Source organism: Scyliorhinus torazame, chromosome 27, assembly GCF_047496885.1.
Source record: "Scyliorhinus torazame isolate Kashiwa2021f chromosome 27, sScyTor2.1, whole genome shotgun sequence".
Classification (NCBI taxonomy): domain Eukaryota; kingdom Metazoa; phylum Chordata; class Chondrichthyes; order Carcharhiniformes; family Scyliorhinidae; genus Scyliorhinus; species Scyliorhinus torazame.
Genome location: NC_092733.1, coordinates 20514653 through 20527592, shown reverse-complemented (window position 1 = coordinate 20527592; position 12940 = coordinate 20514653). Strand labels below are relative to the sequence as shown.

General features: G+C 49.6%; 1 protein-coding gene across 4 annotated transcripts in view; it reads right to left on the bottom strand.

Moving 5' to 3' along the window:
- The window catches only part of dock6 (dedicator of cytokinesis 6), a 241117-nt gene that overhangs the window by 4365 nt on the left and 223812 nt on the right, over positions 1 to 12940 (bottom strand). For all 4 annotated transcript variants that reach the window (XM_072491074.1, XM_072491075.1, XM_072491076.1 and 1 more), the window contains one exon: positions 367 to 473. In XM_072491074.1, the coding sequence (XP_072347175.1) occupies positions 367 to 473 (107 nt within the window). The remainder of the gene's footprint in view (positions 1 to 366; positions 474 to 12940) is intronic.

Sequence of the window (12940 nt, the reverse complement as noted above, 5' to 3'; positions counted from 1 at the left end):
CATTACGAGACCTGCAGTGCTACAAGGAGATACTGTGAATCATTCAGAGTACACAGCCTGCACTTCTTGATCTGGGCTACACTATGGCGATAAGACTGAGGGTCAGGTACTGTCTTGTAGTGAGGCAGGCCGGCCGTCTCGTAATTAGTAGCCAGGTTCATTGCCTCCTGTCTCAGCCACAGGATCGTGCACGTTGCGAGATATTAAAGATAAGGGTTTGGTTGTGGGGTGTTTAAGGAAGAGCTTTAAAAGGGAGCAAGTCACAATTGCAGCTGGTGTTTGTGCAGGTGAAGGGAGTTGTAAACTGTAAGGCAAAGTTAATCCTTTGTTGAATGGTACACTGCAGACACAAAGATACTGACATACCGCTTCATGAAGTCTTTGAAGCAGAGGCGTAGCTTGTTGTGATGTCGGAAGAGTTTGGGGTCATCTGGAATGTCTGCCAGGAAAACTTGGGCCACTTCCAAAGGCCCCTGAGGAAATTGCAGAAAGAAATCAGGATCAACCAGGGTCATCTGTTGCAAACTCCGCAAACCGGTGTTTTAACTATAAGCTAGTTCGACACAACATTACAGACTGGAGGTGGAGGTATAAACCAGACTTAAAAGCGAAAGGGGGGAGAGCTAAGAGTATATGGATACAGTTTATGCAAATTATAGTTTGATCCCATCTCACCGCCTCCTGGAATATAGCAGCACAGGTACGAGCTGCTCTATGTGCAGCTTGTCCAAGTCATTAATCTACATTCACTAGGCTAGCTAATGGTTGTCTGGAGGATTTTGACTGTGAACACAGATAGGGTCAGGAGGCGGCCACTTAGCCCTTTGAGCCTGTTCAGCCATCCAATGAGACCTTGAGCTCACTCCATATGCCCAAACACCAAATGGTTAACTAAAATCTAACAATCCCATTTTAAAAATTAACCATTGATCTGCTGAAGCGCGTTCAAATTCTATCACCTTTCTGTGCACAAGTGTTTCTCAATTCCACGTCTGAAAATTCTAGCCTTTTTACGACTATGCCCCCAGCAGAAATAGTTTCTTTCTAATTTTCCTTTTCTGTTGCCCCAAATATCTTGCAAACTTTGATCAAATCATCCTTAACTTTTTAAATTCCAGGAAATACAGCCCTAGTTTCTGTACTCGCTCCTCGAAATGTAACCTTCGAAGTTCAAGCGTCATTCTGGCAAATCAACACTGCGCTCCCTCCATTCAATTATTTCCTAGGTGCTCACAATACTCCAGGTATGGTCTAACCATAGCATAGCTAAGTGCAAAGTATTGGTTTTAGCAAAGCCCAAACATGTGCTCATCCAACATCCGCATGCAGATAATGGACAGTAGCAGAACCTTTGTTCATGACCCAGTCCGCTCCCTCCCATGCCACTCCACTAATGCATCCCCCCACCGCTCCCCCAGAGACGATACCGGGCCTCTGTCACTACCCTGTCTGAGATCAGCTAACTGAGCAAAGAACAGGAAGCAAACCTGGGAATGTGTGTAGATGGATTGCTCAGTACCTGACTGGACAGTGCAATTCACCTACCTTTGGCATTCATATCTCATTTGTCGAGGAACAGTCCCACTAAAAGGTGCACTTTACAGCAAAAATTAAACAAGAAAATGGGTGGCACAGTGGCGCAGTAGTTAGCACTGCTGCCTACGGCCTTGCGGACCCGGGTTCGATCCCGGCCCCGGGTCACTGTCCGTGTGGAGTTTGCACATTCTCCCCGTATTTGCGTGGGTTTCACTCCCACAACCCAAAGATGTGCAGGGTAGGTGGATTGGCTAGGCTAAATTGTCCCTTAATTGGAAGAAAAATAATCGGGTACTCGAAATTTATTTTTCTAAAATTAGACACGAAAACAAATACTCGTTCTGGAATCCAGCCAGGGTTTTACTCGTCACGTGGCCAGAAACGCGAGACTCTCTTTTGTCCCATCACACTGCTCAGGAGTGCCTGAAGGAAACATGGCGACAGAGGGCTGTCCCAGGCTCACTGCCGAAGCAGGATGTGAGGCTCAGAACTAACCAGACCAGGGTCTTTTTGCCAATGGGAGGTGGACTACCCAAAATCCCTCAGGTTCAAGGGATTAATAGGCACCTGGAGCAGGCACAGAGCTGAGCTGAACGTAGAGAGGAAGCAAATTCCACACTGCACAACTGAAGGAGCAAGGGTTGCCTCAGGCAACGGGAGGAGTAATCTGATCGACCCGAGACAATACCTCGGGGTGAACAGAAGGTGTAAAGGATTAATATCAGAACCATAAATGATGCTGCCGTAACACTGTCAGATCACATGACTGAGGAGGAGGAGAAATCTAGAACAAGGAGGAGACGACCTTGAGCAGAGGTCCAAATGTGTAAATACTTTCTGTAAAACAGGAAGTAATGGTTTTAAGAAATTACACTTGAACAGCATACTTTGAGAAAACAAGTAATCCCCAAAAATGCTGTTGAGGCATCAACCACACAGCGAAACAGAAGGGTCAGCCTGGGCAGAAGAACTGACTCCAACACCAGGGCTGAAAGTGGAACGGGTATCCCCGGCGGCAGCAGAAGTGACCATGAATCAGAGGCTGAAGGTGGAAGGGTTAACCTAATCAGGAGGAACAGCCCCGGGATTGAAGGTGAAAGTCGTGGCAGCCACACAGAGAAAAGCTACAAGAACAAAGCCCACAGAGCATGATGGCATGATGACAATAACAATACTTTACACATTTTTTCAAACTGACTAGGCAAAAGATGAGACATGTAAAATGTTTGAACCAGCAACAGCAGGGCAGGCATTCTGCCAAATGAAGCAGCAGACTGGAGGGGTGTCCCTGCACCGCATGTAGAATTAATCAGGGGCAGCGTTACTTAATATGTGCAAATATAAACCCTTCAGTGAGTGCTCATCGATGTGTTGTTTGTTTTCTTGTGTGGTGCACGATTAAAAGCGTGAGGAGGCAATTTATGCAGCAATTCATGGTTTTGTTCTAACCGCCCATACAGGTGTAGCAGACTTAGGCACCTAGTTATAGGATGCACACTGCGCCAAAAACCAAACATGTTCGTATCTGAAAAATGTTCATTGCACACATCAGGCAGTGGCAGAATGTTAAAACATGCAGACACTTAAATCACAAAATAGAGCACAGACACATTACATGACTGGAAAGTGAACGCAGACACTTTCCCGACTAGAGAGTGAACGCAGACACATTACCCGACTGGAAAGTGAACGCAGACACATTACCCGTCTAGAGAGTGAACGCAGACACATTACCCGACTGGAAAGTGAACGCAGACACTTTACCCGACTAGAGAGTGAACGCAGACACATTACCCGACTAGAGAGAGAACGCAGACACTTTACCCGACTAGAGAGTGAACGCAGACACTTTACCCGACTAGAGAGTGAACGCAGACACATTACCCGACTAGAGAGTGAACGCAGACACTTTACCCGACTAGAGAGTGAACGCAGACACATTACCCGACTAGAGAGTGAACGCAGACACATTACCCGACTAGAGAGTGAACGCAGACTCATTGCCCGACTAGAGAGTGAATGCAGACACTTTACCCGACTAGAGAGTGAACGCAGACTCATTGCCCGACTAGAGAGTGAACGCAGACACATTACCCGACTAGAGAGTGAATGCAGACACTTTACCCGACTAGAGAGTGAACGCAGACACTTTACCCGACTAGAGAGTGAGCGCAGACACATTACCAGACTAGAGAGTGAACGCAGACACTTTACCCGACTAGAGAGTGAACGCAGACACTTTACCCGACTAGAGAGTGAACGCAGACACATTACCCGACTGGAGAGTGAACGCAGACACATTACCCGACTAGAGAGTGAACGCAGACACATTACCCGACTGGAGAGTGAACGCAGACACTTTACCCGACTAGAGAGTGAACGCAGACTCATTGCCCGACTATAGAGTGAACGCAGACACTTTACCCGACTAGAGAGCGAACGCAGACACATTACCCGACTAGAGAGTGAACGCAGACACTTTACCCGACTAGAGAGTGAACGCAGACACATTACCCGACTAGAGAGTGAACGCAGACACATCACCCGACTAGAGAGTGAACGCAGACACTTTACCCGACTAGAGAGTGAACGCAGACACATTACCCGACTAGAGAGTGAACGCAGACACATTACCCGACTAGAGAGTGAACGCAGACACTTTACCCGACTAGAGAGTGAACGCAGACACATTACCCGACTAGAGAGTGAACGCAGACACTTTACCCGACTAGAGAGTGAACGCAGACACTTTATCATAGAATTTACAGTGCAGAAGGAGGCCATTCGGCCCATCGAGTCTGCACCGGCTCTTGGAAAGAGCACCACACCCACGGTCAACACCTCCACCCTATCCCCATAACCCAGTAACCCCACCCAACACTAAGGGCAATTTTGGACACTAAGGGCAATTTATCATGGCCAATCCACCTAACCTGCACATCTTTGGACTGTGGGAGGAAACCGGAGCACCCGGAGGAAACCCACGCACACACGGGGAGGATGTGCAGACTCTGCACAGACAGTGACCCAAGCCGGAATCGAACCTGGGACCCTGGAGCTGTGAAGCAATTGTGCTAACCACCATGCTACCGTGACCCAACTAGAGAGTGAACGCAGACACATTACCCGACTAGAGAGTGAACGCAGACACATTACCCGACTAGAGAGTGAATGCAGACATTACCCGACTAGAGAGTGAACGCGGACACATTACCTGACTAGAGAGCGAGCTCGCAGACACATTACCAGACTAGAGAGTGAACGCAGACACATTACCCGACAAGAGAGTGAACGCAGACACATTACCCGACTAGAGAGTGAACGCAGACACATTACCCGGCTAGAGAGTGAACGCAGACACATTACCCGACTAGAGAGTGAACGCAGACACATTACCCGACTAGAGAGTGAACGCAGACACATTACCCGACTAGAGAGTGAACGCAGACACATTACCCGACTAGAGAGTGAACGCAGACACATTACCTGACTAGAGAGCGAGCTCGCAGACACATTACCCGACTAGAGAGTGAACGCAGACACATTACCCGGCTTGAGAGTGAACGCAGACACATTACCCGACTAGAGAGTGAACGCAGACTCCTTACACGACTAGAGAGTGAATGCAGACACATTACCCGACTGGAGAGCGAACGCAGACACATTACCCGACTGGAGAGTGAACGCAGACACTTTACCCGACTGGAGAGTGAACGCAGACACATTACCCGACTAGAGAGTGAACGCAAACAAATTACCCTACTGGAGAGTGAACGCAGACACCTTACCCGACTAGAGAGTGAACGCAGACACATCACCCGGCTGGAGAGTGAACGCAGACACATTGTCCAACTAGAGAGTGAACGCAGACACATTACCCGGCAAGAGAGTGAACGCAGACACATTACCCGACTAGAGAGTGAACGCAGACACATTACCCGACTAGAGAGTGAACGCAGACACATTACCCGACTAGAGAGTGAACGCAGACACTTTATCATAGAATTTACAGTGCAGAAGGAGGCAATTCGGCCCATCGAGTCTGCACCGGCTCTTGGAAAGAGCACCACACCCACGGTCAACACCTCCACCCTATCCCCATAACCCAGTAACCCCACCCAACACTAAGGGCAATTTTGGACACTAAGGGCAATTTATCATGGCCAATCCACCTAACCTGCACATCTTTGGACTGTGGGAGGAAACCGGAGCACCCGGAGGAAACCCACGCACACACGGGGAGGATGTGCAGACTCTGCACAGACAGTGACCCAAGCCGGAATCGAACCTGGGACCCTGGAGCTGTGAAGCAATTGTGCTAACCACCATGCTACCGTGACCCAACTAGAGAGTGAACGCAGACACATTACCCGACTAGAGAGTGAACGCAGACACATTACCCGACTAGAGAGTGAACGCAGACACATTACCCGACTAGAGAGTGAACGCAGACACATTACCCGACTAGAGAGTGAACGCAGACACTTTACCCGACTGGAGAGTGAATGCAGACACTTTACCCGACTAGAGAGTGAACGCAGACACATTACCCGACTAGAGAGTGAACTTCCGACACTTTACCCGACTGGAGAGTGAACGCAGACACTTTACCCGACTGGAGAGTGAATGCAGACACATTACCCGACTAGAGAGTGAACGCAGACACTTTACCCGACTAGAGAGTGAACGCAGACACATTACCCGACTAGAGAGTGAACGCAGACACATTACCCGATTAGAGAGTGAACGCAGACACATTACCCGACTAGAGAGTGAACGCAGACACATTACCCGACTAGAGAGTGAACGCAGACACATTACCCGACTAGAGAGTGAACGCAGACACATTACCAGACTAGAGAGTGAACGCAGACACATTACCCGATTAGAGAGTGAACGCAGACACATTACCCGACTAGAGAGTGAACGCAGACACTTTACCCGACTAGAGAGTGAACGCAGACACATTACCCGACTAGAGAGTGAACGCAGACACATTACCCGATTAGAGAGTGAACGCAGACACATTACCCGACTAGAGAGTGAACGCAGACACATTACCTGACTAGAGAGTGAACGCAGACACATTACCAGACTAGAGAGTGAACGCAGACACATTACCTGACTAGAGAGTGAACGCAGACACATTACCCGACTAGAGAGTGAATGCAGACATTACCCGACTAGAGAGTGAACGCAGACACATTACCTGACTAGAGAGCGAGCTCGCAGACACATTACCAGACTAGAGAGTGAACGCAGACACATTACCCGACTAGAGAGTGAACGCAGACACATTACCTGATTAGAGAGCGAGCTCGCAGACACATTACCAGACTAGAGAGTGAACGCAGACACATTACCCGACTAGAGAGTGAACGCAGACACATTACCCGACTAGAGAGAGAGCACGCAGACACATTACCCGACTGGAGAGTGAACGCAGACACATTACCCGACTAGAGAGTGAACGCAGACACTTTACCCGACTAGAGAGTGAACGCAGACACATTACCCGACTGGAGAGTGAACGCAGACACATTACCCGACTAGAGAGTGAACGCAGACACATTACCAGACTAGAGAGTGAACGCAGACACATTACCCGACAAGAGAGTGAACGCAGACACATTACCCGATTAGAGAGTGAACGCTGACACTTTACCCGACTAGAGAGTCAACGCAGACACATTACCCGACTAGAGAGTGAATGCAGACACTTTACCCGACTGGAGAGTGAACGCAGACACATTACCTGACTAGAGAGTGAACGCAGACACATTACCCGAATAGAGAGTGAACGCAGACACATTACCCGACTAGAGAGTGAACGCAGACACATTACCCGACTAGAGAGTGAACGCAGACACTTTACCCGACTAGAGAGTGAATGCAGACACATTACCCGACTAGAGAGTGAACGCAGACACATTACCCAACTAGAGAGTGAACGCAGACACTTTACCCGACTAGAGAGTGAACGCAGACACATTACCCGACTAGAGAGTGAACGCAGACACATTACCCGACTAGAGAGTGAACGCAGACACTTTACCCGACTAGAGAGTGAACGCAGACACATTACCCGACTAGAGAGTGAACGCAGACACATTACCCGGCTAGAGAGTGAACGCAGACACATTACCCGACTAGAGAGTGAACGCAGACACATTACCTGACTAGAGAGCGAGCTCGCAGACTCATTACCCGACTAGAGAGTGAACGCAGACACATTACCCGGCTTGAGAGTGAACGCTGACACATTACCCGACTAGAGAGTGAACGCAGACTCCTTACACGACTAGAGAGTGAACGCAGACACTTTATCATAGAATTTACAGTGCAGAAGGAGGCCATTCGGCCCATCGAGTCTGCACCGGCTCTTGGAAAGAGCACCACACCCACGGTCAACACCTCCACCCTATCCCCATAACCCAGTAACCCCACCCAACACTAAGGGCAATTTTGGACACTAAGGGCAATTTATCATGGCCAATCCACCTAACCTGCACATCTTTGGACTGTGGGAGGAAACCGGAGCACACGGAGGAAACCCACGCACACACGGGGAGGATGTGCAGACTCTGCACAGACAGTGACCCAAGCCGGAATCGAACCTGGGACCCTGGAGCTGTGAAGCAATTGTGCTAACCACCATGCTACCGTGACCCAACTAGAGAGTGAACGCAGACACATTACCCGACTAGAGAGTGAACGCAGACACATTACCCGACTAGAGAGTGAACGCAGACACTTTACCCGACTGGAGAGTGAATGCAGACACTTTACCCGACTAGAGAGTGAACGCAGACACATTACCCGACTAGAGAGTGAACTTCCGACACTTTACCCGACTAGAGAGTGAACGCAGACACTTTACCCGACTGGAGAGTGAACGCAGACACATTACCCGACTAGAGAGTGAACGCAGACACTTTACCCGACTAGAGAGTGAACGCAGACACATTACCCGACTAGAGAGTGAACGCAGACACATTACCCGATTAGAGAGTGAACGCAGACACATTACCCGACTAGAGAGTGAACGCAGACACATTACCCGACTAGAGAGAGAGCACGCAGACACATTACCCGACTGGAGAGTGAACGCAGACACATTACCCGACTGGAGAGTGAACGCAGACACATTACCCGACTAGAGAGTGAACGCAGACACTTTACCCGACTAGAGAGTGAACGCAGACACTTTACCCGACTGGAGAGTGAATGCAGACACATTACCCGACTAGAGAGTGAACGCAGACACTTTACCCGACTAGAGAGTGAACGCAGGCACATTACCCGACTAGAGAGTGAATGCAGACACTTTACCCGACTGGAGAGTGAATGCAGACACATTACCCGACTAGAGAGTGAACGCAGACACATTACCCGACTAGAGAGTGAACGCAGACACATTACCCGACTAGAGAGTGAACGCAGACACTTTACCCGACTGGAGAGTGAATGCAGACACTTTACCCGACTAGAGAGTGAACGCAGACACATTACCCGATTAGAGAGTGAACTTCCGACACTTTACCCGACTAGAGAGTGAACGCAGACACTTTACCCGACTGGAGAGTGAATGCAGACACATTACCCGACTAGAGAGTGAACGCAGACACATTACCCGACTGGAGAGTGAACGCAGACACATTACCCGATTAGAGAGTGAACGCAGACACATTACCCGACTAGAGAGTGAACGCAGACACATTACCCGACTAGAGAGTGAACGCAGACACATTACCCGACTAGAGAGTGAACGCGGACACATTACCCGACTAGAGAGTGAACGCAGACACATTACCCGACTAGAGAGTGAACGCAGACACATTACCCGACTGGAGAGTGAACGCAGACACATTACCCAACTAGAGAGTGAACGCAGACACATTACCAGACTAGAGAGTGAATGCAGACATTACCCGACTAGAGAGTGAACGCAGACACATTACCCGACTAGAGAGTGAATGCAGACATTACCCGACTAGAGAGTGAACGCAGACACATTACCTGACTAGAGAGCGAGCTCGCAGACACATTACCAGACTAGAGAGTGAACGCAGACACATTACCCGACTAGAGAGTGAACGCAGACACATTACCTGATTAGAGAGCGAGCTCGCAGACACATTACCAGACTAGAGAGTGAACGCAGACACATTACCTGACTAGAGAGTGAACGCAGACACATTACCCGACTAGAGAGAGAGCACGCAGACACATTACCCGACTGGAGAGTGAACGCAGACACATTACCCGACTAGAGAGTGAACGCAGACACTTTACCCGACTAGAGAGTGAACGCAGACACATTACCCGACTGGAGAGTGAACGCAGACACATTACCCGACTAGAGAGTGAACGCAGACACATTACCCGACTAGAGAGTGAACGCAGACACATTACCCGACAAGAGAGTGAACGCAGACACATTACCCGACTAGAGAGTGAACGCTGACACTTTACCCGACTAGAGAGTGAACGCAGACACATTACCCGACTGGAGAGTGAACGCAGACACATTACCCGACTAGAGAGTGAACGCAGACACATTACCCGACTAGAGAGTGAACGCAGACACATTACCCGACTAGAGAGTGAATGCAGACACTTTACCCGACTGGAGAGTGAACGCAGACACATTACCTGACTAGAGAGTGAACGCAGACACATCACCCGGCTAGAGAGTAAACGCAGACACATCACCCGACTAGAGAGTGAACGCAGACACTTTACCCGACTAGAGAGTGAACGCAGACACATTACCCGACTAGAGAGTGAACGCAGACACATTACCCGAATAGAGAGTGAACGCAGACACATTACCCGACTAGAGAGTGAACGCAGACACATTACCCGACTAGAGAGTGAACGCAGACACTTTACCCGACTAGAGAGTGAATGCAGGCACATTACCCGACTAGAGAGTGAACGCAGACACATTACCCAACTAGAGAGTGAACGCAGACACTTTACCCGACTAGAGAGTGAACGCAGACACATTACCCGACTAGAGAGTGAACGCAGACACATTACCCGACTAGAGAGTGAACGCAGACACTTTACCCGACTAGAGAGTGAATGCAGACACATTACCCGACTAGAGAGTGAACGCGGACACATTACCCGACTAGAGAGTGAACGCAGACACATTACCCGCCTAGAGAGTGAACGCAGACACATTACCCGACCAGAGAGTGAACGCAGACACTTTACCCGACTAGAGAGTGAACGCAGACACTTTATCATAGAATTTACAGTGCAGAAGGAGGCCATTCGGCCATCGAGTCTGCACCGGCTCTTGGAAAGAGCACCACACCCACGGTCAACACCTCCACCCTATCCCCATAACCCAGTAACCCCACCCAACACTAAGGGCAATTTTGGACACTAAGGGCAATTTATCATGGCCAATCCACCTAACCTGCACATCTTTGGACTGTGGGAGGAAACCGGAGCACCCGGAGGAAACCCACGCACACACGGGGAGGATGTGCAGACTCTGCACAGACAGTGACCCAAGCCGGAATCGAACCAGGGACCCTGGAGCTGTGAAGCAATTGTGCTAACCACCATGCTACCGTGATCCAACTAGAGAGTGAACGCAGACACATTACCCGACTAGAGAGTGAACGCAGACACATTACCCGACTAGAGAGTGAATGCAGACATTACCCGACTAGAGAGTGAACGCAGACACATTACCTGACTAGAGAGCGAGCTCGCAGACACATTACCAGACTAGAGAGTGAACGCAGACACATTACCCGACAAGAGAGTGAACGCAGACACATTACCCGACTAGAGAGTGAACGCAGACACATTACCCGGCTAGAGAGTGAACGCAGACACATTACCCGACTAGAGAGTGAACGCAGACACATTACCCGACTAGAGAGTGAACGCAGACACATTACCTGACTAGAGAGCGAGCTCGCAGTCACATTACCCGACTAGAGAGTGAACGCAGACACATTACCCGGCTTGAGAGTGAACGCAGACACATTACCCGACTAGAGAGTGAACGCAGACTCCTTACACGACTAGAGAGTGAATGCAGACACATTACCCGACTGGAGAGTGAACGCAGACACATTACCCGACTGGAGAGTGAACGCAGACACTTTACCCGACTGGAGAGTGAACGCAGACACATTACCCGACTAGAGAGTGAACGCAAACAAATTACCCGGCTGGAGAGTGAACGCAGACACATTGTCCAACTAGAGAGTGAACGCAGACACAGTACCCGGCAAGAGAGTGAACGCAGACACATTACCCGACTAGAGAGTGAACGCAGACACATTACCCGACTGGAGAGTGAACGCAGACACATTACCCGATTAGAGAGTGAACGCAGACACATTACCCGACTAGAGAGTGAACGCAGACACATTACCCGACTAGAGAGTGAACGCAGACACATTACCCGACTAGAGAGTGAACGCGGACACATTACCCGACTAGAGAGTGAACGCAGACACATTACCCGACTAGAGAGTGAACGCAGACACATTACCCGACTGGAGAGTGAACGCAGACACATTACCCAACTAGAGAGTGAACGCAGACACATTACCAGACTAGAGAGTGAATGCAGACATTACCCGACTAGAGAGTGAACGCAGACACATTACCCGACTAGAGAGTGAATGCAGACATTACCCGACTAGAGAGTGAACGCAGACACATTACCTGACTAGAGAGCGAGCTCGCAGACACATTACCAGACTAGAGAGTGAACGCAGACACATTACCCGACTAGAGAGTGAACGCAGACACATTACCTGATTAGAGAGCGAGCTCGCAGACACATTACCAGACTAGAGAGTGAACGCAGACACATTACCTGACTAGAGAGTGAACGCAGACACATTACCCGACTAGAGAGAGAGCACGCAGACACATTACCCGACTGGAGAGTGAACGCAGACACATTACCCGACTAGAGAGTGAACGCAGACACTTTACCCGACTAGAGAGTGAACGCAGACACATTACCCGACTGGAGAGTGAACGCAGACACATTACCCGACTAGAGAGTGAACGCAGACACATTACCCGACTAGAGAGTGAACGCAGACACATTACCCGACTAGAGAGTGAACGCTGACACTTTACCCGACTAGAGAGTGAACGCAGACACATTACCCGACTGGAGAGTGAACGCAGACACATTACCCGACTAGAGAGTGAACGCAGACACATTACCCGACTAGAGAGTGAACGCAGACACATTACCCGACTAGAGAGTGAATGCAGACACTTTACCCGACTGGAGAGTGAACGCAGACACATTACCTGACTAGAGAGTGAACGCAGACACATCACCCGGCTAGAGAGTAAACGCAGACACATCACCCGACTAGAGAGTGAACGCAGACACTTTACCCGA